We start from the raw sequence: 23,880 nt of genomic DNA, 5'->3' as shown, positions 1-23,880 counted from the left end.
GAGAGAAACAATGGTCGAGGGGGCACAGAGGGAGAGAAAGCCGGTGAGAACGAGAGAAAGAGAGAGGCCATGTGTTTGTGAGAGACTCAGTGTCTGTTGAAACAGAACGGCAAAGCTGGATGCTAAGCCTTTTTCTTGTGGTACTCAGCCATTCAAAAAGCCATGGCTTTTATTCAATGCCTGGTTCCAGCTCTTTCTGGGCTGCACCCCCTGTGAACAAACAGGATTTGTGTGTGTGTGTGTGTTTGTATGCGAGTGTGTCTTAATAACACGTCTCATTTTCTGTTTCTGTGTTTTGTATATAATGTGTATGCATTGGCATTATCTAAGTATACAGTGTGAGTGTGTGTGCCCCTGTGTTAGAGTTCTGTTTGTTGAGTCAGCCATTGCTGACATGTAAAATTGACTGAAACCTGCTATTAGAGCTGTGAAGTAACTGCTCACACACAATAGGACTGCACGGGAGGTACAATAGACCAGCTCCTATTCAACAAAGCCATGTGTATTAGCATGTATTTTTGTGCATGTTTATGCTTCCTACACCCGTGAGACACTGTTGATCAGAAGCTTCCATCCATATGAGCAAATACTCATTCACACAGGTGAGTGGGTGCATGCATCCACAAACGCTTTTCTCAGCACCGATGAAACATTTCCATTGAAATTCACACACGTATCCCTGAGGACAAGCTGCTGCTATCACTGCTCCATGTTCAGTTTTTGACCTGGGAATCTGTGTGGCTATCTTCTACACAGTCTGTTACCAGAGCAATTGAGCTGTAATGAATGGATGCAGTGGAGCAGAGGAAGGCTTGAGACAAGAGACAGAGAGAGTAGAGAGGGGAGTAAAAGAAGAGGAAAAGATCTAGATAGTAAACAAAGAAAGAAAGAGTGTGAAAGAGAGAGACTTCCTGAGCTGCAGTAAGGCAATGAGCAGAAACAGTTCCCATCAGACTACGTGTTAAATGTGCACACTTGAAGCTGACACAGAAACATACAGAGGACACTGTAGACATCTACATGCTGGGTCTCTGTAGGATTCTGCATGTCAACATGCCAAAAAACACTGTGGCAATGAAAGAAGTGCAGGAGCTGTGGGGAATACAGGGGTGCATGTACCAGCTCTCCAACCTCTCTCCTTTTCTCTCTTTTGTGTTTTCTCCTCCCCCCCCCCCCCCCCCCCCTTTGTCACCTCACCCACCCTCTTTCCTTTCACTCCCATCTTTTTCTCAGCTTATTCACCGCTCCCCCCCTTTGTGTCCTCTTTGAATATCTTTCATTTTCTTTACATTCCCAACCCTGCTTGGTCTTACTTCCCCTGTTTTTCCTTGTATTTTAAATCTACTTTTTCTCCTTCCTTCTCTCTTTTTCCTACCTTTCTTGTGTCTTTACAAATAATACTAGAATGAATGATTGTGCACCAAATAGTGATACTTATGTTAAAATGCAACATAATTTCCACTGTCAATCTCATGTTAGCGTTCTATAAATAGACCCAGAAATCATGGTCATCAGATCTTTTGATTCACAAAGGCAGTGGGAGATAGAGCGAGGTAAAATGTCAAGTCAGATTGATGGCTGACAGACCCTACTGGCAGACAAAACACACGTCATGGAAGTGGTTAGCAAGGAGGCGTGACACACACTTGACACAGTGTTAGCCTGCCCCACTAATACACAAAATCCCTGAGAGTGATGGAGGCGCCAGGTGAATTTCTCCTCGCAGACAGACACATATAGAGAGATAATTTGCAAGTCTACTTTTCATACCTGCGTGCCACGCTTTGGTTCAATTTAATTACAGTTTTCAAAGAGCTCCAACATTTAATTTAAATGAGATTTTTATGTAAGTAAAATGCGTATTTGAAGACTAATTAAATTTATAGTCTATCTCCTCCTCTTCTTGTTTGACCTTTGAGGCACTTCGTATTTATTAGCGTCTGCACAACTCTCATGATTCTTATCAGGTTGTGAGCTATGGAGTGTCATTTGTTCATTAGCCTTATCCACAGAGGAGCTATCGGAGCAGCCAGCATATCAAAGAATATCGGCACTGCTTTATCTGGGTAAATGATTCTACCACCTCCCTTTTATGTTTCCTGTCTTTGAGGATGAGCATATAATGAGGCACTGCTAAACGATAATAACAAGCATAAAATAGAAATAGTTATTTATTTGTTCTTTTTTTTTTTTTTTTTTTTTTTAGGGAAATGTGTTTTTAATTATGTTAAATAAGTTGCTGCTGGGCTCCAGAAGCATTAAAGCTCATTGTAGATTAGAAAAATCAAGAAATCTAACACTTTTTTTTATTTACAGACAAAGTGCAAATCATATATTTTTTGCTTTCTACTGAGGTGCCCTTAAGCAAGGCTTTGAAACTCAACTATTTTACTGTCACTCGTCCCTGAATAGAAGTATATTTCATTGGATGTGTTATAAATAGATATTTTTAAAAGATAAAGGTGGGGCTGATGCAAAGGAGATGTCTTGCCTGCTTGTTATTTTGATGTGTGCCAAAGAGGTCTTTTTATAGCAGCTCGAAATATGCACCTACACGTGTTGATGTGTATGAGTGTGCGCTGTATTTGTTTGCCTTTCTTCTGTGTGGCGAGCAACTAAATCGGTCAAGAGCTCGCTGTTGCAGTTGCAGTATATTGTGTTTTAAATATGAATTGCATTCCAGGTATTGCTGCCCTCCAGAGAGTGTGAGGTGAAACAATATTAAATAAGCAGCTGGGGTGACAAGCACACACCCCCATCATGCACTACCACACCTATACAGAGAGACAAATATCTCCATGCAAACAGGAACACACAAAAATACCTCAAAATCCCAACTCAGAGTTTAGTATTTACATATGTTGATGCTTGAGGTAAGCGCGAACCTGCTACTCACTGACTTGTTTGCATTTTTCAGTCGCAGTCGGCTGAGTCATATGCCAGGAAATCGGATGATGGCATCTCAGCGTCTCACGCAGAGACATGTGCCACACAAGGTGCTTGTGCATGTTGATATGCATCAAATTCAAGACCAGAGCGCTGTGTTTAAATGGTGTTTACTCTCAGCATTTGAGGTTTAATTTTATGGAAAGAAAAAAAAAAAAAATCTCAGCCTGAATTAAAAAATGTTGTAAAACTTGGAGGGAAATATGTGCAAACTTTCCTGGAAGAGTTGTGAGAGAAAAATTACTTCATTTATGGTCAAGTTTGAGGCAATAGTTTCCATGTTGGACAATATAAACATTTCATGTCTTTACAGAATTCTGGTTTTGTGCCCATTTCCTGATGGTGGTTAAACACAGACGGACCTGATGTCCTTAAAGTTTAATTGTTTGCAAATGACGAACACAACTTTCCAAAATGAGATGTGACATGAATCCTTACAAAGCTACAGTCAACCGGTACTCCTAAGATTATTACTCAGGTCTAATTTATTTGGTTTATGAAATCTTTCAGCTCTTTAAAACAAAAGAAAAACATAGTGTTTACAACTATATTTGCTGCCCTGCGATGGACTTTCAAGCTGTCCAGGGTGTACCCTGCCTTTCGCCAAAAGACTGCTGGGATAGGCTCTAGCTTTTCCGCGACGCTTCATCCGACTAAGCAGTTAGAATAATGAATGAACTATATTTGCTAGTTTACTTTTAGAGTCGTGCTTCGTTTCCATTTCAGGTGATCTCAACATTTAAGAAGATTTGTTTTGAGATAAAGTCTTCTTCAAGCTGGTGGTTCTTATTAGTTTCCAGGAAAAACACCTCAGGGTCGTAAATCCACAAGCCTTTGAATGACTTCTTCACAAAAAATGTTTCAGTCAAAAAAGACACCCTGTAAATCATAAGTTACACATCAGGGCTTGTCACTGACAAAGCAAAACACAAGGCAGTTAAGTTTCCTCAGGCAAAACTGTGCAAGTAAGTGACTGTCTGCATCAGCGGTCTTGTATGTTGAGATAACTACGTACATCTTCACAGAAGGAACTGGAAAAGACAGAAAGATAAATGAAGGTTCACATTCTCTTCTGAGTGCAAACTGAGGGCAGCTCTCTGAGTCCAGAAAATGAAGTGGCTTCAGAGGTTTTCATTTTAAGCTATTATAAGTATCTGAGAAGCAATTTGTTGATCGGCCATAAGCACGTTAATAAAGCACATCTGGCTCTCTCTCCATGGACAGCATACAAAGACATCATATCAAAAACTCCTATGAAAACTAGTCAGAATAGGATTTTTTTTAAGGTTCTTGAGTCAGTAAACAAGCAGCATCGGCTAATTCTTAGCTGTGAACACACTTTTTTCTTTTTTTTTTTGCCAGTAATATAGATGAAAGTGTTAGGTCTGTATGATACTGGAAAGATTGCATTGCTGTTTTGTTTTTTTTGGTTTTTTTTTTATCGCTCTGCGATATATATTGTAATATGAAATATTCAACAGATGACTTTAATAGCACTTTCAGTTCTGCTGCACGTGAATGTTACATAAGTATGTTTTTTGACTGTAAGTGATATTCTTTATTGTTATCTTTCATTGCTTTTATTGTAATATGTCCTGAGAAAATGTTTCCTTCTATCATGTTTCATTCATGACTACCTGCAGTGGAGCAGCTTTAAATGAAAATGGATGGGCTCCCCTTCCACATCTGCAGGTCATAGATGGACAGATGGACAAATGAACATGTTGGGTTTATTTACTTCTTACGTTGCAGGACCTGCAGTGTGACTATTTCACACACTTACATTGTGACGATGATGTTAAAGCAAATATTGTGCAGCTTTAGGCCAATTTGTGATTTATGCAATAGCTACAAAACACTGCGCGACTTAAGGAAATACTGCAAAAATCTGGCAATGACCAGGTCACGGAGAGTTTTGAGTTGTTAACTATAAGTAGAAAGAATGTAGAGACACTCAACATGAATGCGCACACAAATGACAAAGAACAAAGTGTGTCCAAGTTCTTAAGAGTTCATGTCTTGGCAATCCTAAAGAATTCATGTAGAAAATGTAGGTATCCAAGCTTGTCATGCTGTATTTATGACTTACAGTACGTTAAACCGTAAAATCTGCTTCAGCTGTTTGGTGTCTGACACTAAAAAAAAAAAAAAAAAAAGCTCCAGGAGCACAACTCTTTAAACAGATTAACATAAAAAAATTAGGGAAAGATGTTCACATTTTGATTCATTTTCTATTTTTCTTCACATTTAAAGTGAAAAATACAAACAAACAAACACAAAAAAAACCCCATACAAAACAATGATATATTTATGTATGCACTGAAACACATGCTGACACACATGTATTCCCACAAAGACACACACCTGTTTTTTTTTTTAGACAGCTACCCTTAGGGCTACCTGTTTGTCAGATCCTATGTGGGTTGTAATTAGGAGTATGGGAGGGATGGGAGGGGCAAAGAGAGAGAGAGATGAGAGAAAGACAGAGAATGAGGGGGAAGAGAAAAAGAAAGAAAAAGGAGGGGATAAATACAATAGAGACTCATTCCACCGGCAGTTACAGGAACAAGACTAGACTTCATGAGCTATTGAAAGATGCAATAGCCTGCTTGGCTGCAATGCACGCGCATACTCACGCACATACACACACACACGTATGCTACATGGCTCACAATGTTCTCCGTGAGGCGATCAAAGCCTTTTCTTTTCTACTTTGCTTTTGCTTTTGCTCGGCTCTGCTCAGCTCCCACAAAGCTTCTGATGAAAAAAGAAAAAAAGAAACTTGTTTGTTTTTGTTTATTTATCACAAAGTCGCAGAGTCATCTGGCAAGAGCTGTTTGTCTGAAACTGCCTCTTGAGACGTGATGGGCTAAGCAGAGACGCACAAAAATGCCACACCACCCGCCATCCAGAAAGTTTTCAGCCCTAAGGTGTCTTTTGGCAAGGGGAAAATAATTGAGAGCAGCATCCCACTGACAAATGCAGCAGGCAAAGACTTGATTTCATTAGTCCTCCCCATGGGGAAGATGCTAGCTGGGAACGAGAGGGAAAAACAGAGACAGAGTAGCTTATTTACCAAACATCTGTGGTGCTACCCTGTTGGTACACACTGGACAAACTTCTTGCGTGACAGCCATAATGGGATGACTGACAGTGAGTTGTAGGGTATGAGGTATGTGTGTCTGTGTGTGTATGCTGTTGGGGAGGAGTTGTGATAGAAGGCGAGTCCACACAGGAATTCCACAGAGAAATCAACTCTTTGGCTTCTCCATGTTGCAGCAACCAATTACCATGACTGTGACTGTGTGTGTGTGTGTGTGTCTGGTAGAAGGGGGCGGTGGGGCTAAAGGGGAGGTCTAACCATAAAATGGAGGGGACTTCTCCTAATCATCGCCCTCTGGCCCCGGACAAAGGCAAAAAGACTACTCAAACAATTTGAATTTGAATAGCATCTCTCCTCCTGCCCTCTTTTTCTGTCTCTTCCTCTTTCTTTGCCTCAGCTCCACTGGATAACAAAAGTGGAGCCAACAAAGATAGCTCACAAAGCAATCAGGCTAATAGCGCTAATAAGTTGAGCACGGGGTCTTCACTCTCAATGTTGACACATTTCACTGTTTCTGTGGCTAAACAGAGACTCAAGTGTTTGGCAACCAGACAGCATAGTATTTTAATGGAGTGGCTACCCCATGCCAGGTTGCCATGTGCTTGGTCTGTTTGACTGTAGAAGAACACAACAAAAGCAACGCAGAGAAGAGGTGGGGAGAAGATAATTAACTGGTGGAGAAGCCTGGAGGGAAGGGTTTTCCAGAAGGAGTCAGTAAGAAGGTTGAACTTTAGTTTCTCCATAGCTTTTTCTTTTTGTTGCATGCACAGTCCTGCTCTTGTCACGGTCTATGAACATAGCAGTAAATGATGTTGCCAGCGAAGAAGCCATTTTGTCAAACAATATCCTGTGACCTGGCAGGTTGTGTAGATATACTGTATCGTTTGAGCACCTCACCTGATGGAACCATGCTAACAAAGGCAGGCATGCTAAAAAAAAAAAAAAAAAAAAAAAAGCTGAAATAGTGACGGTAAGATCCAAGCTTAACCCCTCACCTGTCTGCTCTTTGTGACAGAGAGACTTGTAAAAAAAAAAAAAGACCTGGCATTCCTGTCTCTCAGTAATAGCCTTTCTTCCCCTTTCCTCCTTCGGCCCCTCTCTTTTTTTTCTTCCTTTTAAGAAGTCTGCTTGTTTGAACAAAGAAATATTTTAAGAGGCTTGTAACTCTGGCTGCTTGTGTGTGTGTGTATGTGTGTGTGTGTGTGTGTGTGTGTGTGAGTTGGATGCGGCCATAAGGACGAATGCTTCAGTGCCCTCCCCTGTTATTAGGCCTGCCCTGTCATTACAGGATTAGTCTGTAGGGGTTGGTTTTGCGTGTATTTTGTGTGTATGCTTGTGTGCGTGTATGCATGTGCGTGTAAGCATCTATTTGCTTGCATATGATCTCCCCAAGCCTGTTTGTATTTCTACAATTTTTCTCACAGAGTCACGGCATGCAGACAAAACAAATGCCACTGCCATTTTCCCCCACAGTTGTTAGAATAATCCCAGGTGCATTTGACCTCGATCATAAAAACACTAAAGCAATCCTCGGGTTGCTCAAACAGTGAGTCGCTAATTGAATAGTCTTGTAAGCAGTGGGTGGTTGAAAAGCCGTCCCCATAACACCGCACGTCACATCCATCAACCGGTGTAAAAACATAAGCAAATACATAAAGATCGGTAAGAAAGAAGGGGCTGGGTGTGTGGGTAGGGGTGTGTGGGGGTGCTCAAAAGACAGATGACAAAGGGCCAGACCTTTAAATTAATAAAAGAATAGATGGAAGATAGATGAAAAGAAAGAGAAATGAAAGAAAGGGGAATGAGATCCATCATTTTAGGATGAAAAAGAGATTGAAAATGAATGAGAGGGAGCAGAAGGACTGCATCAGGAGAATGGATTGAGCAGCCTTTTGCATCTGTGTTTTGATCCAGCAATACCTCCCACATCTGCACATTTCACTCGCGCCGTGTGTACATTTTACGGCGATAAATTTGCATGTTCGTTTCCCTGATTTGCTCTGCTCGATTTCTGCCTTCAGCCTACAATCACTCATTTTACACTTCCAGGATTAAACGGTAGAAGCACGTTAAGATAAAATGCCAACAAGAGCAATTTCTGTGTGCAGAGAAGGGGTCTTATAGTTCCAAAGTGGATGTTTCTTCCCCCAACCTGTCCTACTGGTTTTTCTTTCCACCTATTTTGTGTTTTGCTCACCCAAGCCCATTAGGCAGCATGCTAGTGTGTTCTCGAAAGCTTTCAAAGATTGTTTGCTTTAAAAGATACCTTTCTTTTATTAATCTTTCTAAGCCTTCTACTTTTTCATCTATATGGCACAGATCTGTCAGTTTGGCACCAACATCGATTCCTTTGTTCATGAGCACATAGCACTTCATTTTCTGGTTTGTGCTGTTCTGCACTTGAGTATTTAAGCCCTTTTCCACTGTTTGTGTTCTTACAGCAGATGATTCATCAAGTATTGCAATATTCCTATATTACCTGACATCATACACCCAACAACAATGATGTGCAACGACAAGAACATACACATAGACAAACACACTGACAAAGAGAGAAGGGGGCCAGGTGAAGTCAGGGTCATCCGATGCTTTTACTCTGGCCCATTGACTCAGGATTGATGCACTGTTTTAGGCACAATACAGGGCTTTGCACCAAATGCACACACACACAGTTGCCCTCTGACACTGGCATACACAACCGCAGTCCTGGTTTGCTTAAACAATATAGATGCATTGAAGGAAGGGTTGCGGATGCACCTGCACTCTAGAATGATCCACAGCCTAAACCACTGAGTCAGACTACACAAGTGTGTGTGATAGTGTGCGCGTGTGTGCTTTGCATAATGCTCTTTTTGCTCTATGGCTTCTCGTTCTTTCTATCTCATCTCTGCCTCCACTACCGTCTGCCATTGAATTTCACCCTGTTGTCTTTTTTTTTTTTTTTTTTTCCCTGCAAGGTCAGCTCTAATGACACATCAGCATGCCATACACACAGCCCTGTTGTAGTGGTAAAGACAAAAGAGTGAAAACATATCCCTCCAACCACACAAGCCCAAATACCTGCACAACTGTCAGTACCCAGTCCCAAGTCACACACTGTCACAGTATGAGACAGGGCAAGATATGCAGCTAATGTGCACTGACACAGTTTTTGAAGTTAAGACAGTATTAGGTCATATTTTACACAAGTGACAAATGTAGATCTGCCTGGTTAGAAAGAGCAGAATGCATTTTAAAATACTCAACACTATAAGCACAAAAGGACCAGTGAACTGCTGACAGGAGAAAGAGGAATGATGCTGCTGTGATAGTCAATTTTCCAATCCAGTTCAGGGGCAGACAGTTCTCTCAACCTGAACTGGTTCCTACCAGTTTTCTGTTTATTTTCCAATAGGAGAACAAGCTAAAGTCCCAGTTGATTTCTTCAGATACGGCCTCCCTTGGTGAGAAGATTCTTGGACATTTTACCAGTATAGAAAGTATGATAATAACACCATCATAGGCTGAAATTCAGAGGGAATTCCCTGTTGCAAAAGAATGCAGTTTCATAGTGTTTGACATGATTTTCAAAGGGCTTGGTTGTTAGACTTTTTTTTACTTCTGGAGGTTCTGAAAGCAGCAGGGGAGACAATAGGTATCGTGAGAAGCGGTGGTAAAATCCTGAGATTGTACTAATTCACTGTGTAACAGAAAAAGTAAACAGAACTTTTTTTTTTTTTTTTTTAATATTTAAGAGCAAAGCAGAGACAGAAAAAATATTCTGAGATCGATTTAGAGCAGTAAAGTGGGCGGTGCAATATCTTCAGGTTTTTCCTCGGCAGATTCAAGGAAGGCAGGAAAAAAGGAACATCTTGCACCTCCTTCAACAAACAGAGACAGTGCAATCTCACTCTCCGACTGCTCTGTTTCATCATTTTTTACTGTCATGTAGAACAGCACAGCGGTTGAGATAATAACTGTGGCTGCACACTGCGCCTTGAGTGCCAGGTAGTAAAAAGGCCCAACATTTACAGTCTACCTCCCCATTCTCTTCTTCTTTCCTGGTAGAAGCAACAGTGGAGAGTTGAGAAGAGAAAGGGGATTTGCAGGAGAGGTTCCTGTCCACCATTTTATGTTTCTGTCTTTTGTATGTGCGGTAAAAGTGTGTTAATGCCACGAAGTGAAACCAGTTGAAATGTTTTGACCCCTGTTTCCCTCAAGAGCTCTTCTTTTGTGACTCCTAACTTTATTACCGCTCTCTCCATTCAAGCCTTCTGTTGGGTTATATATCGCTTGGAGTTTTACGACATGCTACTCACTGTATGTGTGGGTGTGTGTCGCATCACACTGTGGGAAGCAAAACAGCTTCTTTGTGAGATTTGTCGGTTTCTTTCCCTTGTTTGAGACAAGCGTTTAATTGAGACTAATTAGCCAGATGAGGAGTCACAATAAAATGTCATGCAATACTTCACAGATCAGCCACCTAGATCTGTTCCGCGCTTCTGCTGTCTTCAAGTCTTTTATGTCACACACACATACTCACACTCATGCATACAGTACTTCTTTGTCTGATTGAATTGAATATTACTCAAAGCCCAGCCTTTTTGTTCGGTTACTTACCCTGTTATCTGAGAACAGCTTTGGTCAAAGCCTCTCATCTGCAACTCGGATCATTTCACAAGTTTTATGACATTGTTGTAAAACCATTCAAAGTTCTATTGACCGCCTCTGTCACCCTGTTCCTCTTTGTCTGACCTGGATGTTTTCTTTTTTTACCTCCATCTGCAGAGACACTGATGGACACAAAGTGGGCCACAACGGAATTAGCATGGACTGCACATCCTGAGACTGGGGTAGGTTTTCTATGTATTGTTTGTGTAATTGTGTGCCGATTTATGTGTGTGACGAGCCATAGGATTTATGAATGGCAGTAGCTTGTTCAAAAGAAATAAAAGAAAAAAATATATATCTTTCCAAGTCACTTCTACCTTACAGTTTACCAGTTATAGCATGAAAATAAATTGTTATGATATGTGCAACTGACAGATGGTAAGATCACTCGCCAAAGTATCTTAACGTTCATCAGGATGTTTGTCTTAATGAAAAGAAAAAGATCCACTGCAATCCAATTTCAATGCCCCACCCAGCCACAGATGTTTCCTTCCTTCTGCATCAGTGCCCATTTAACTCGTAAAAAGCTTTGTTTTCCCTATAAAGTCAACTTTTAAAGACTAAAATATTTCTCAGCATTGACCCATAAGACATCCGTGCACTCAAATCTACCTCACACAAAGTGCCAGTGACAGCCTCATCTTGCTTTCCCATGTGTTCTCCACAATGGGCTAAAGAGGAGCAAAGAGTCTTGACCCCTCCTCAGCTATACTTCAAAGAGCACCAACACTCCTCCCCTTGCCTTTGTGTGGTCCTCTGACTTGGGGCTTGTTTTTTTGAAAGGCGGGACCCCGTTTTTTTTTTTTTTTTTTATATTTTGTTGTTACCCTAACATACTTGCAGAGATTCCTCCTTAGCTTTTTGAAATAGCCCACCCTTCTTCACTTCCTGGCGACTAATGAAGCCAGGCACATTATCCACCTCAGCTGTAAACAATCAGTAGGACAAACCCCCTCCTCACAGCTTGGCATGCCCTCTTGCTTCTTCTTCCCCCATTCCATCTTCCCTGCTACTCTCCGCTTGTTCAGCGACAATGCAGCAGTTATCCCTCCACAAGTTCCAGGCACACATGGCATAGGAAAACCAAACCTGCAACAGATGCTCCTTTTCAAGATGTGCATACAGTGGCAAGCCTTCTGCACAAAGATTTCCCACATTAACAACTGTCAAGTCTTTTCCCATGCCTGTTGTTTGGTACCAGATCATACACCAGACAGTGCCAGTTCTCCCTGAGTTTTCAACCTACTCTGTGTTTCCTTTTTTTTTTTTTTTTTTTTTCCCCCAATGCAACACATGGGTACAAAAAAATCGTTTTCTTGTTTTCTGCCTTTATGTACACTGTATTATGTATGAGGTTGTATGTGTGTTTTTGCTGTAATGGAACAGGATCAACATCGCCTGGTTTTCTAACAGCTTAATATCCATAAAACCAATCGAGGGGGGATTATAAGTTAAAATAAAGAAAATACAATAGATAATGTAAAGAAAAAGATTAAATCAAATCAAATCAAACTTTATTTCTTGAGCACTTTTCATGCCAGGGGCAACACAAAGTGCTTTACAGGATAAAATCAAGTCATAAGGATTAAAACAAACAGTGGATAAAAAGGCATTTAAAAATAATAGACACAAGCTCTTTCCACACACTCACACACACACACAAAGACATAGAGCAAAGAACCCCCACACACCCACCCACACACACCCACCCACCCACATTCCCCGAAAAGCATCATTCCCTGAATACTGTCTCTTTAACTGAATTCTGGTTAATAAAACAACTAAAAACATTAAGTAAGTGATAAAAATTCTAAAATCTAAATTCTAATAAACCCACTTACAAACACCATTTGGCGCCGCACATGCTGATAAAGCTACAGATATATTCAAGTTCTGACAACTCCAGGGCAAATGTCTGCATATACTGCATTACTGGTTTCTGTGTGTAAACTTTTCTTATCATAGTTTCTTACCACTGTGTCTCTGTTTCGTACATTCCCCAGTCTGACTGTCTTGCCTGTAGCATTGCTGTATGATGCATGAGTTTGCCCAGGTGTGTGTGTGTGTGTGTGTGTGTGTGTGTGTGTGTGCATGCCTATTTTGACGTGCATTTATGTTTTTGCTTGGATTTCCAATTGTCACTGTCTTCTCCAAGATAATCTCATGGCAATTTGTTATGTACCATTTCGGGCACATTTTGAGTGTCTCTTACAACCATTCTGAGCTTTTGATGGATCATTTTATGTTGTTAAAATAACAGGCCAAATGGCTTCAGTTGGGTTAAAAGTACAGGGCAGGGTTTTGTCCTTTGCAGCACGTATCATAAAAAATGAAAAAATCATATTCTCACAACATGCTAAATGACTTGGTGAGCAAATGTGGTTCCGTAGGTTGTAGTAATGTGTGGAGGTTTCATCAAAGCCATGTCATTTATGTTCCAAAAACAAATGGTAGATGGACGGGGAAATTCCACACCCATGGGGCTTTTCATAAAGTTATAACAATACACCACAATCTTGTAATAACTGTTGTTATGGTAGCTTTGTCTGCATCACAAACATCACCTCCGGCATGCTAAAACAGGTCATAAACAAGCAAAACTTGCAATATATTTCAAATTTTAAGAAACCTTGACTTCCGAGTTATATTTCTAGGCTAACAATTATTGATAAAATAAGTTACCATACTAATTAAAACAAATCAGATATTCATAAAACTTAAAATTGTACTTGAAATTGCACTTGTGTTGAATAGCTTTTTGTTTTATATTTATTTCATTCAATAAATTCAAAGCTTCTGGTAAAAAATGGAAGTAAAAATCAGGCCAATTGAAATAAATAAATAAGACTGAGTTACATTCCCACCAGTCATTGCTAATAGTGCAGAGATTTTACACTTAACAGTTAAAATAATGTCTTAAAACCAACCACTAATGCAGCATCTCAAGTCTACAAATATCAATATATAAGAATAATATCAGTCTAGCAGAACATTACATATTAGCCACACTGAGCCTTTATCACCAAAGAACATTAAACCCCTTCTGTAACCTACCAGTTTGCCTCCTGTAATAACTAATTATCTGTTATGAATATCTAACAATTTACCTAGAATTTATGTTTTATTATTTTAACATAGTTCTTTTTACATTCCTGTGCAGTTAGTAATGATAATGAGCTTGTAGTTGTCACCTCTCAGAACACCAGTTTAGTCTTCTACTCCTTTTCATTTTTCACAATCTGATCTAGAGTTTTTTTGAACTGTCCAGCTGCAGAAATCTATCAATGTCCACCCCAAAACAACACACACGTCTTACATCAATACTACTGACAAACCTATGAACTACTAAATTAGTGAATACAGTTATGTCGTAATTTACTTACGCAGGCTTTTGCACGCTGTATCTCACTTCTTCTATATTTTCAGCGACACAAAGATAACATTACACTGGCAGATGTCATCTATCTTGATGCTTTTAACATTGCCAAGGATTTTTTGGGGGTCCAAGGTTGCCAACAATCTCCTTTGATTAAGGAACTGGAGTAAATATAATGTCTAACTTCAGTATCTGTGCCTCCATTCTGTATTAATCTTCATAGTTTCATTGAATCATTGTTTTGCCAAGATGTTGCGTAGGAGGAGACATGGCTCATTACAAATGTATTGTTTTTTGTCATTTGTGTTTGTATATATATATATATATATATATATATATATATATATATATATATATACAAACACAAATGACAAAAAACAATATATATATATATATATATATATATATATATATATATATATATATATCAAGCTTTGAATGGAATGAAAACAAAGAAAATATAGTGGATCTGCAATTTCGCATAACAGTTCATCTTGTTGGAAATCAATGCCAAGAAACTTGACCCTTTTTCACACGACCTATTTAATTTATTCAGGCTTTGTAAGCACTCAGAGTGTTTGCCCACTGATGCATGTCTTGGTCTTTTTTTTTGGGGGGGGGGGGGGGGCACTCTAAGTGCACACATACATATACATACACTCACTCAAACAGAGTGAGACATGCTCACACTAGCACTTTAAATAAACACCCAACTTCACACACACACCGACAAACATTTGGCTGCATCGCTCTCTTGCAGAGGATGATTTATTACACTGAACTAAATACTCATTGACACCTCATGCTTTTAGCTATCCCATTGACCTGGCTGGTGATTATCGATTCCCTCCAGTCGCTTTCCCGTTCTCTCACCATCATTTTAATGCCGCTGCCACCCATTTTCCCTCTCGCTCCCTTGTGGCCTCCAGGACCTTGGATGAATAGCCTTGTCTTCACAACATCCATATCGCAGCCTTAATTAAGATGCTCAGACACTCAAATGGAAACAACAGGCTCAGAAGAACAAAGTCATGCTTATATACAAGTTTTGAGTTGCTTTTTGAAAGTCAAATGTTCTGAAGCAAAGTTAAGGCACAAGGGTTGAAGTGAAAGTTTATTATCAGCATCTCATGATATTTAAGACTCCATTAGTCTTCCTCAGTTGCAGGAGAAGTGAGTGATTAAAAATAACCATACAGTAATCATCACTTCATAGATTCTATCTCATGAATTCAAGTTTTAAGGTACGTGATACGCCAATATTTTGTAGTAAAAATAATACTGCAGGATTAGTTCTGATTTTATTTTTCTCTCCATTGTGCCTCAGGTTTCTTGGCGACGCATAAAAATTGTGATTAAATTTGGAATTGTGATTAAATTTGGAATTTGTAATGTACACAAGCTTAATAGTAGCCGTACCCACAAACAAACAGATATACCTCATAGGAGCCACTGTGTGATAGAAAAATTTAAATTGCGGTGTCCTCATTTGAGCCTACATGCACATTCGATTAATCAGTTTCACAACAAAGAATTTCATTTCAGTTTGCTTGGACCCATTTAACGAGGCAGGTAATCAAAGTTAGGAAATGTAATCCCCATTCCATCCTTTGTAATACACCCCCATGGTATGGTGGTAGCAATAAAAAAATGTAGAGAATTGTATAAACAAAAAAAAAAGCTTGAAGGTTAACTGAGGCTTTTTTGCAGCCTTTGTTAGAGGACGTTGCAGTCATTGCTTCATAATTGAAGCGTAATTGGTTGTGAAGCAATGTGGCTGCCAGTTCCAAACAGATATGAGGTAAACATGCTGTGGTGGTTCTGTGGTGAGGAGGTGACAGGTTGCTGTAATTGTGATGAATTTGCAGTCCTTGTCCCTGGCTTTTCGCTACACTAATCAGAGATGAAAGGCACATTATGGCACGAGGAAGGGAATGGAAGTGAAAATTCAGCCAGAAATATCTCAGCTCCTGTTTGTCTGGTCATTGAGCCTCACACTGTTGATCTTATTTTGCTGTTTTTATTTGTAAAATGCAAGATGTGCAAAGATGCAGTTATTCAAAGTGATTATCTGACAGAAAAATTCTCAGTTAATTTTCCTTATTTGTTTTCTTTCAGTGGGAAGAGGTGAGTGGCTATGATGACGCCATGAACCCTATTCGGACATATCAAGTCTGCAACGTACGAGAACTCAACCAAAACAACTGGCTTCGTAGTGACTTCATCCCACGTAAAGATGTACTGCGTGTGTATGTAGAAATGAAATTTACAGTGCGTGACTGCAACAGCATTCCCAACATACCAGGCTCCTGCAAAGAGACCTTCAACCTCTTCTACTATGAGTCTGACTCGGATTCAGCCACAGCAACCAGTCCTTTCTGGATGGAGAACCCCTATGTGAAGGTGGACACCATTGCCCCAGATGAGAGCTTCTCTATGCTTGAGTCTGGACGAGTCAACACAAAAGTTAGAAGTTTTGGACCGCTGTCCAAAGCTGGGTTCTACTTGGCCTTCCAGGACCTTGGTGCTTGCATGTCACTCATCTCAGTGAGGGTCTTTTACAAGAAGTGCTCCACCACAATTGCCAACTTTGCAGTTTTCCCAGAAACAGCAACAGGAGCTGAGGCGACCTCCTTGGTCATTGCACCAGGAACCTGTGTGCCCAATGCCTTGGAGGTGTCCGTGCCACTGAAGCTCTACTGCAATGGAGATGGAGAGTGGATGGTTCCTGTAGGAGCCTGCACCTGCTCAGCAGGGTTTGAACCGGCCATGAAAGAAACGCAGTGTCAAGGTGAGTGTTTTCACAACAAACAGTTTAGGTCAGTAGGGGGATTCACTTACTCACTGTTTGTGGCAATGGATTAAAATGTTAAGACAGTCTTTGTTTAGAGTGGATGTTTAGGAAGTTAGACATTCTTCAGCAGTGTACACAAAATTCAAGCTCTTTTTACAGAAGAGAGTTATTTTGTATCTTATCCCTCAGTTTTGCCTGCCTGGATGATGATCATGGGGTTGCAGGAATTTCCTTATCCTGTTGAGCCAAAGTCAAAGTCTTGCTGGAGGACATGTTAACTGGACACATGACTGTTATGGACACAATGATTGTTACAATGATTGAGTCTAAACTGTTTTGGCCACAGGTTATAGTTTAATGCTAAACTGTCCAGGTGCCGTATCATCCGTCACGCGTTTGCTCTGTTTTCTTGGACACATTAATCCAATGATTACAAGGCAGAACAATACACCCTCGATGACACTGTCAGCTGGTGGCTTTTCACTCCTCTGACCTTGATTTTGCCTTGCAGCTGGTTGCTAACTAAATGGAAATGTGGTTGAGGCTGTCTGTTTATAAAAGCTGGGATGCTGATGGTTTTGGGTCTGATGGAAAACATGACGAGTTCACAGAGGTTGAGATAAAGGTGAATTTTAACAGCACGGTCTCGACTGAAATGGAGTGCAGGTGACAGCAGGAGAAGAATGAAGGATAAATGGAAACTGCGTGTGTGTGCTGAGGGGTATGAGGGCGTAAAATTGGGCTCAGGGTGCGCAGGTCAAATGGAGACAGCAGAACGAGAGAGAAAGAAACGGGTGCTGGCAGGGTTATCGATCAGCAGGGGCTGATTGCACAGCATCTGTGCACATTCAGCTTGCTTGTGGTTTGTGCGTCATTCTTACTTGCCTGGGTTCAGAGGCCTTTTTTTCATAGCAGAGAGGACTGTTTATTCAATATCCATACTCATGATCATGCAGAGGATGGATGAATACTGTATAGTGACAGCTTCTGGCGTACTCTGGATATTCAGTATTCACTCACCTTTGGAAAGAGAGAGTGTATGTGTGAGAAAGAGAGAACATAGTAAATCCAAAGCATGGTGGATGTGGTTAAAAACTCATTTGTTTGCTTCTGGCAGCTCAAGGTTAAAGCTCTGGCGACTGGGCCCTGATAAAACGTTCTCTAATCACTGGAAACCACAAGGGATAAATCTCCCTCTTTCTTCTTTTCTTACATCACCTCTCCTTAGTTCTTCTCTAGTTTTCCCTTTTCCCCCACATTTTTTTCTTTTACTTCACACTCATTTCTCATCATCCTTTCCTTGTTTTACCACTTTCCTTGGCTTCTCTGTCCTTGTTCCAGCATGCAGTGTCTCCTCTACCCTCTGCTGGTCCTTACTTCTCCCATTTCTTTCCAGTCTGAAGGCCGTTGCTCTCATTAATAAGCCAGCAGAGATACAGTTGGGATGTCAGCATTAATATTAATCGATGATCCCTTTTTTTTTTTTGCCTCTCCACTCATTTGCTGCACATTTTTCAACCCCAATATTCTTTACTTTTTTCATGCATCGCACTTTCCAATTTCAGCATACATTCTAATCAGTTCCTTAAGCTCTATGTTCTGCATGAGAGGATAGGACACAGGGGAGTAAGGAAGAGGGGGGGTGGGGGGGTGGGGGGAGATCCTACAGGATTAGCATTTTCTATGCCTCCACTTTTCCCTCCCTCTTTCTCTCTGCCCCCTTGTCTGTCTTTCTGCTTCGTTCTTTAATGGTTCCTCTAAGGGAAACATGGATGAAAGGAAGAGGATGACCCCTTTACTCACTGGAAGTGATTGATCAGCACTTTCAGCCTTTTTCCTGAATAAGAAAAATAGCCTCTTTAAATGAAAATGCTCTCTCAACATACACGGTGTGGTCAAGCACACATGGCCAAAAAAACCCTCTGTGAATTGAGGAATTTCTTTTGTTGTTGGTTGAACGGACTAACATTAGATGTGATGCCAGTTTAAGAAGCTGCTCTGCCATCAAGTCAAACTCGGTGATGTCTTATCTGTTTATCAAGCAGACTTTCCTGTTAACCAGCAATGTGCATGACTCTGATTAATGGTGAAAGAACAAATACACTTAGTCCTAATGTACACAATGTAGCCAACTGGTGTTTTTTAGCTAATATTGAACTTTTCAAGCAGAAGAATTGCAGGAGCACTAAGTGCTCAGTTGTAGGTTTGACCTCCAGTCTTTTTTTTTCTACCACTGGGAGCATAAAATTGGCACAGGGACTATGAGATAATTGTCATTCTTTGGGACAAACCTTGCAGTGTGTGTCCTTGACATTGACAAGCCACAGCACTAGTAGGTCAGCTAATCAACTGGCCCTAGTAAACTTTGCCTGCCTTACCTGCTGCTGCCTCTTTTATTAAGCACCGCGGCAAACTCATTCATCTTTTAACAAGACAGTTTATGAAAGATATGGAGCTCTCTAAAGTACTCTGGATCACGGCACTGCTGTTATTGTTTCCACGCACGTCTGTAGCTTATCGCTAGAGTTATAAACTTCCAAGCGGCTGCTATAAATGGTGATGGGACAATTTCAAATGCTAGCAGTGTTTCACCTGATTAATGGTGCATCACTTAATCAAGAACTAGCTTTAAGTAAAACCATGTTGACAGTTGTTTTCTGTATGGAAATAATTTGATTTGTTTCCTTTTCTTTTGCAGAAAGCCTCATCATGACATTAACAAATCTATATTTTTGCATTGCTGTTTGTGACACGTCCTGTTTATATGTTTATTTATTTAACCTAAGTACTATGTATGCCTACAAACATGCACAACCATGCATTTTAAGTAGGTTGGATAAAAAGTCATTTTAGCTATGAGCTTATACAGTATTTAAAATGTCTGTTATTTACCACTGAAATGTTCCAATCCAGATAAGTTGTTACTGTGTTATAAACATTGAGAAAAAATTAATAAAAAAAAAAATGGGAAAAAAAAACACTGTGCAAGGAGAGAGTATCACAAATTTCTAATATATATGCTGCAAAAACAGCTTCTGTGTTTTGTATTTCTTTATTTTTTTTTAAATTTGTTTCTTGCAATTTCTCCACCTTTTACCACCAGCTTGCAGCCCAGGCTCCTTCAAGTCCAAGCAAGGGGATGGCCACTGCTTTCCTTGTCCAGCCAACAGCCGTGCCACATCAGGAGCAGCCATCGTTTGCTCATGTCGAAATGGTTATTACCGCTCAGACACTGATTCTCCAGATTCCCCCTGCACAAGTGAGTGCAAATGTCTTTCAAGCTTTATGTTAATTTGTGTTACAGTGATAATAAGAGACTCCTTTCAGCATTTTTTTTTCAATATAAGTAAATGTGCTCTACTTTTTCTGTCAGTTAGAATTCAAATCAAATGGGCTGTTGGTAACAGAGTAAAACTTTTCGGGTGGAGTAAATGTTTTACCAACTTCCTTCTTTGAATTGAGCCTTCGGTGCCTGATAAAGAGTCAGCGGACACTGTTCACACCATGTCTCACACATGGCAAACAAAACTGCTTACTTTCCCAACATTATCAGAACTTTATTACCCAAGTCCTCCCCCTTCCCATCCAACTGTGAAGTCTATGTGTTCTCAGTGCTGGCGCCCTTCTACTGGCAGACAGTGGAGCAATTTTTTCTTGTAGCTCTGCCTTCATTAGGAGCAAACATGCAGACATAGGAGCAAATTCATTCAATAGTGAAGAGAGAAAAAGATTCTTTTAATTTTTTTTTTTCTGTTGCTGGGATGGGGGTCTGATTCTCCCACAGCGCACTGAGAGATAAGGCTCCGGTAATTGGATAAGAATTGCCAAGGCTCTGCCAATAGTTTGTCTTACTCGCTCCCTGCAGCTCTTTACACACACTCACACACACACACACACACACACACACACACAGAGTGGAAATAAGCATGAAATTCAAATTTGAACTCCTGTCCTCCTTTTTTTTTTTTTTACTGGGGAACTGCTAGAACAGTCTCTTGTTATGTGGAAGGAAAAAAAATCGAGTTAATGCATGAGAAATGTATTAATATTGCTGCACAGGGAAAATTATTGGGTCATGAATTGTGTTGATAGCTGCGACATAATAATGAATATATGTGTATGTAATGATATGTAAAATGTGTTTTCCAGTATGGCTCTTTGTCTATTGTCAAGATGTTTCTTTACTGTCACCAATACTAATTTTTTTACACCTATTGTACACGGAGATTAAATTCTTCCTCATTCCAAACCCATTTCCCCCATCTCCTCCATGCTTTTACCTCTCTTTTGCAGCTGTTCCATCTGCCCCACGCAATGTCATCTCCATTGTTAACGAAACCTCGCTGGTGCTGGAATGGAGCGAGCCACGTGACTTGGGCGGCCGTGAAGACATCTTCTATAACGTCATCTGTAAAAAGTGCCTCCCTGAGCGAGGAATGTGCTCACGATGCGATGACAATGTAGACATTTCGCCTCGCCACCTTGGTCTCACCCAGCGACGTGTTGCAGTTCGTAACCTGCAAGCCCACACGCAGTACAGCTTTGAGATTCAGGCAGTCAATGGTGTTTCCAACAAGAGTCCATATACACCTCAGTTCTCCACAGTGAACATCACCACAAATCAGGCCGGTAAGTGCAGCTGCATCCTTACCTGCGATATCAGTGCTGAACTTTTTTAGCAATGCAAACTTTCAAAGTGTGGAAAAGACACAAAACATGTCAAAGGAAAACATTTAGCATTAGAAGAAGAGAAAATTCTTTGAATGCATGTAGGAGTATGTTATATATTCCTCTTTTGAGCAGGGATTGAGAAGGAATACATTTTTGAATGAGCTTAGAAATGGACCTTTTTCACACACCCACATCATGCTCTGTACCAGCATTGCTCCAAATAGAAACAGCAAGGCAATGTGTATTCAAAGTGTTAAACCCTCAGTTTTGGAGCTGCCCACTGGTTTCAACCCACTGCTCCTTCAGCTCATAGCAACAGCAGTAAATAGGCCAATATAGCAATTGGTGCTGAGATTAAATTATTTTACATGTGGAAGATTGAAACTAAGCTAGTGTTTATACAAATTAACAATGATAAAATACTGCATGTCTCTCTTGCTTTAGATTTTGAAATATTGTAGCTGTCAGAGGTCATGGTTTTTGGATAGTAATGTACATAAGCTAGATGGTGATTTTTTATAGATTCAGTGTACCTTAATGGCCTCAATAAATTTCAGAGATGTGGAACTTACTCATTACGTTTGTTCTTTACAACTGCTCTTTTTATTGAAAATCTCCCAGGGCTCCTAAGCCGTGCCTTGGATGTGTTTAGCCGGTATGTTAAATTTGCTCTCTCAGGCGGCTCAGACAACATCACACATCATGCATTGCTCCTCCCCCCCTCTCTCTTCTCTATGGCCTTGTCCTCCTCACCTCTAACCCTGTGTGCCCACCCCTAAAAGATGCTTTTGGAATATCTCCTCTTTGTGGGTCTAGGTCCCAAATGTGCCCCATTGCCCCCCATGTGAAGGTCTTATTGTTTTATGAGGGATCTGGTAGTGGACTGACAGGGGCGACTGTCCACTTGTCATTGCTTGAGGTCGGTTGGGTGCAGAAAGAGTGGTGGAAGAAAAGAACAGGACAAGACAGAATTGACTGTGATCAGATTATCTATTTGTGTAGTCTCAAGACTACGCCTGTGAGTGAATTCACCTTTTAAGAACCTAAATAAATACTAAGGGTAGTGATAAGCCCTAGGGGCCACCTCCATGGTAACTGCAACATCTTCTCCCAGAGGAGGGCCCCTAATCCCTCGGCTAGAGTAACCAGGGGCTGTACCAAGGAAGTATTGTCTTCAACAAGAGAAAGCGAGATATGGAGAGATGGAATGGAGGTGGTGGAGGGGTTGGGAAGGGGAGGTTCAGGCACCAAAGACAGAGAGGAAAACAGAAGGTTAACAAACACACAGCCCGCAATGTTAGATAGGAACTACATCAGGTGGGGTGGAGCAGCTGAGGGCTCTAAGGGTTCTTTTTTTTCTTTTTTTTTTAACAAAAGCAATGAGAGGTGGGGTGGAAGAAAAGAAACCTACTTAAGCAGAGTGTTTAAAACTAGGAATCTGATATTCATACCTACCTTCTGCCACAATCAGCGAGCTGTGCAGAGGTCAGTTACGAGCAAATCACAGTGCTTGTCTTTGCAACTCATTCATTCATTATCAATTATTTGAGACTCTTCATAGTCAACTGTCCAATGTCATACTATCAATGACTCTTTGAAGAGAATCTAAAAATGTGAGTATCTCTGTGTCAAACCACTGTTAACCCCCTTTACCCTCACCTTACCCATCCTCCATGATTGCCAGCTTTTTCCTATCTGGCCACTATAAATACAACAACCATTGCATCTAACTCGGCTGGACAACACTCCTTACGAAAATGTCTTAAGATACGATAACTTGGCCCTCTGTCTGAGAGGGGATGATCCTCTTTCTTTAACAGTGAAATAGAAGATGAAAAGTGAGGACTTGAAGAGGACTGTGGAAAAGGAAAAGATAGAGGGTGATTGCACAAGGGGAGAAAAAAAGTGCTGAACTATTTTTGAAGTCAAGCTGCCGAGAGAGAGAGAGAGAGAGAGAGAGAGAGAGAGAGCGACTGGAAGTTATGAGACATAAGCACTAAACTGAGAGAGGGGTATGAGTTAGACGTTAAGAACAAGCCTGAACTTAGAAAATAGGAAAAGCGACGAGGGCGAGGTGGAGGGGGATCTTGGCCACTAGGCACTTTGAACAAAGCAGGGAAAACTCAAGTGGGTGGAATTATAGTAGGTGTTTTATAGAAACTAGGATGATGTAGCTACATAACTATGCAAGCATTTAGTGTGCATATTTCACTTAACATGTTCGTTACAGAAGAGCTATTTGTTCTAATTTGTAGAGCAATACATGCATATATTTACATTGTATCCATGTAATGTGTATCGTATTAGCTCAGGTGGTATGTAATTGCATGTATGATGAAA

At 40.6% G+C, this 23,880-nt stretch overlaps 1 protein-coding gene across 3 annotated transcripts in view; it reads left to right on the top strand.

The window, feature by feature from the left end:
• ephb3b (eph receptor B3b) overlaps positions 1–23,880 on the top strand; it is a gene marked incomplete at both ends in the record, with an annotated part of 54,986 nt that overhangs the window by 17,544 nt on the left and 13,562 nt on the right. For all 3 annotated transcript variants that reach the window (XM_079244934.1, XM_079244933.1, XM_079244932.1), the window contains 4 exons: positions 10,817–10,881; positions 16,194–16,866; positions 19,973–20,128; positions 21,163–21,498. In XM_079244934.1, coding sequence (XP_079101060.1) covers positions 10,817–10,881; positions 16,194–16,866; positions 19,973–20,128; positions 21,163–21,498 — 1,230 coding nt within the window. The remainder of the gene's footprint in view (positions 1–10,816; positions 10,882–16,193; positions 16,867–19,972; positions 20,129–21,162; positions 21,499–23,880) is intronic.

The sequence above is a fragment of the Telmatherina bonti genome (genome assembly GCF_933228915.1).
Source record: "Telmatherina bonti genome assembly, chromosome: 8".
Lineage (NCBI taxonomy): Eukaryota > Metazoa > Chordata > Actinopteri > Atheriniformes > Telmatherinidae > Telmatherina > Telmatherina bonti.
This window is presented reverse-complemented; position numbering and strand designations above follow the sequence as displayed.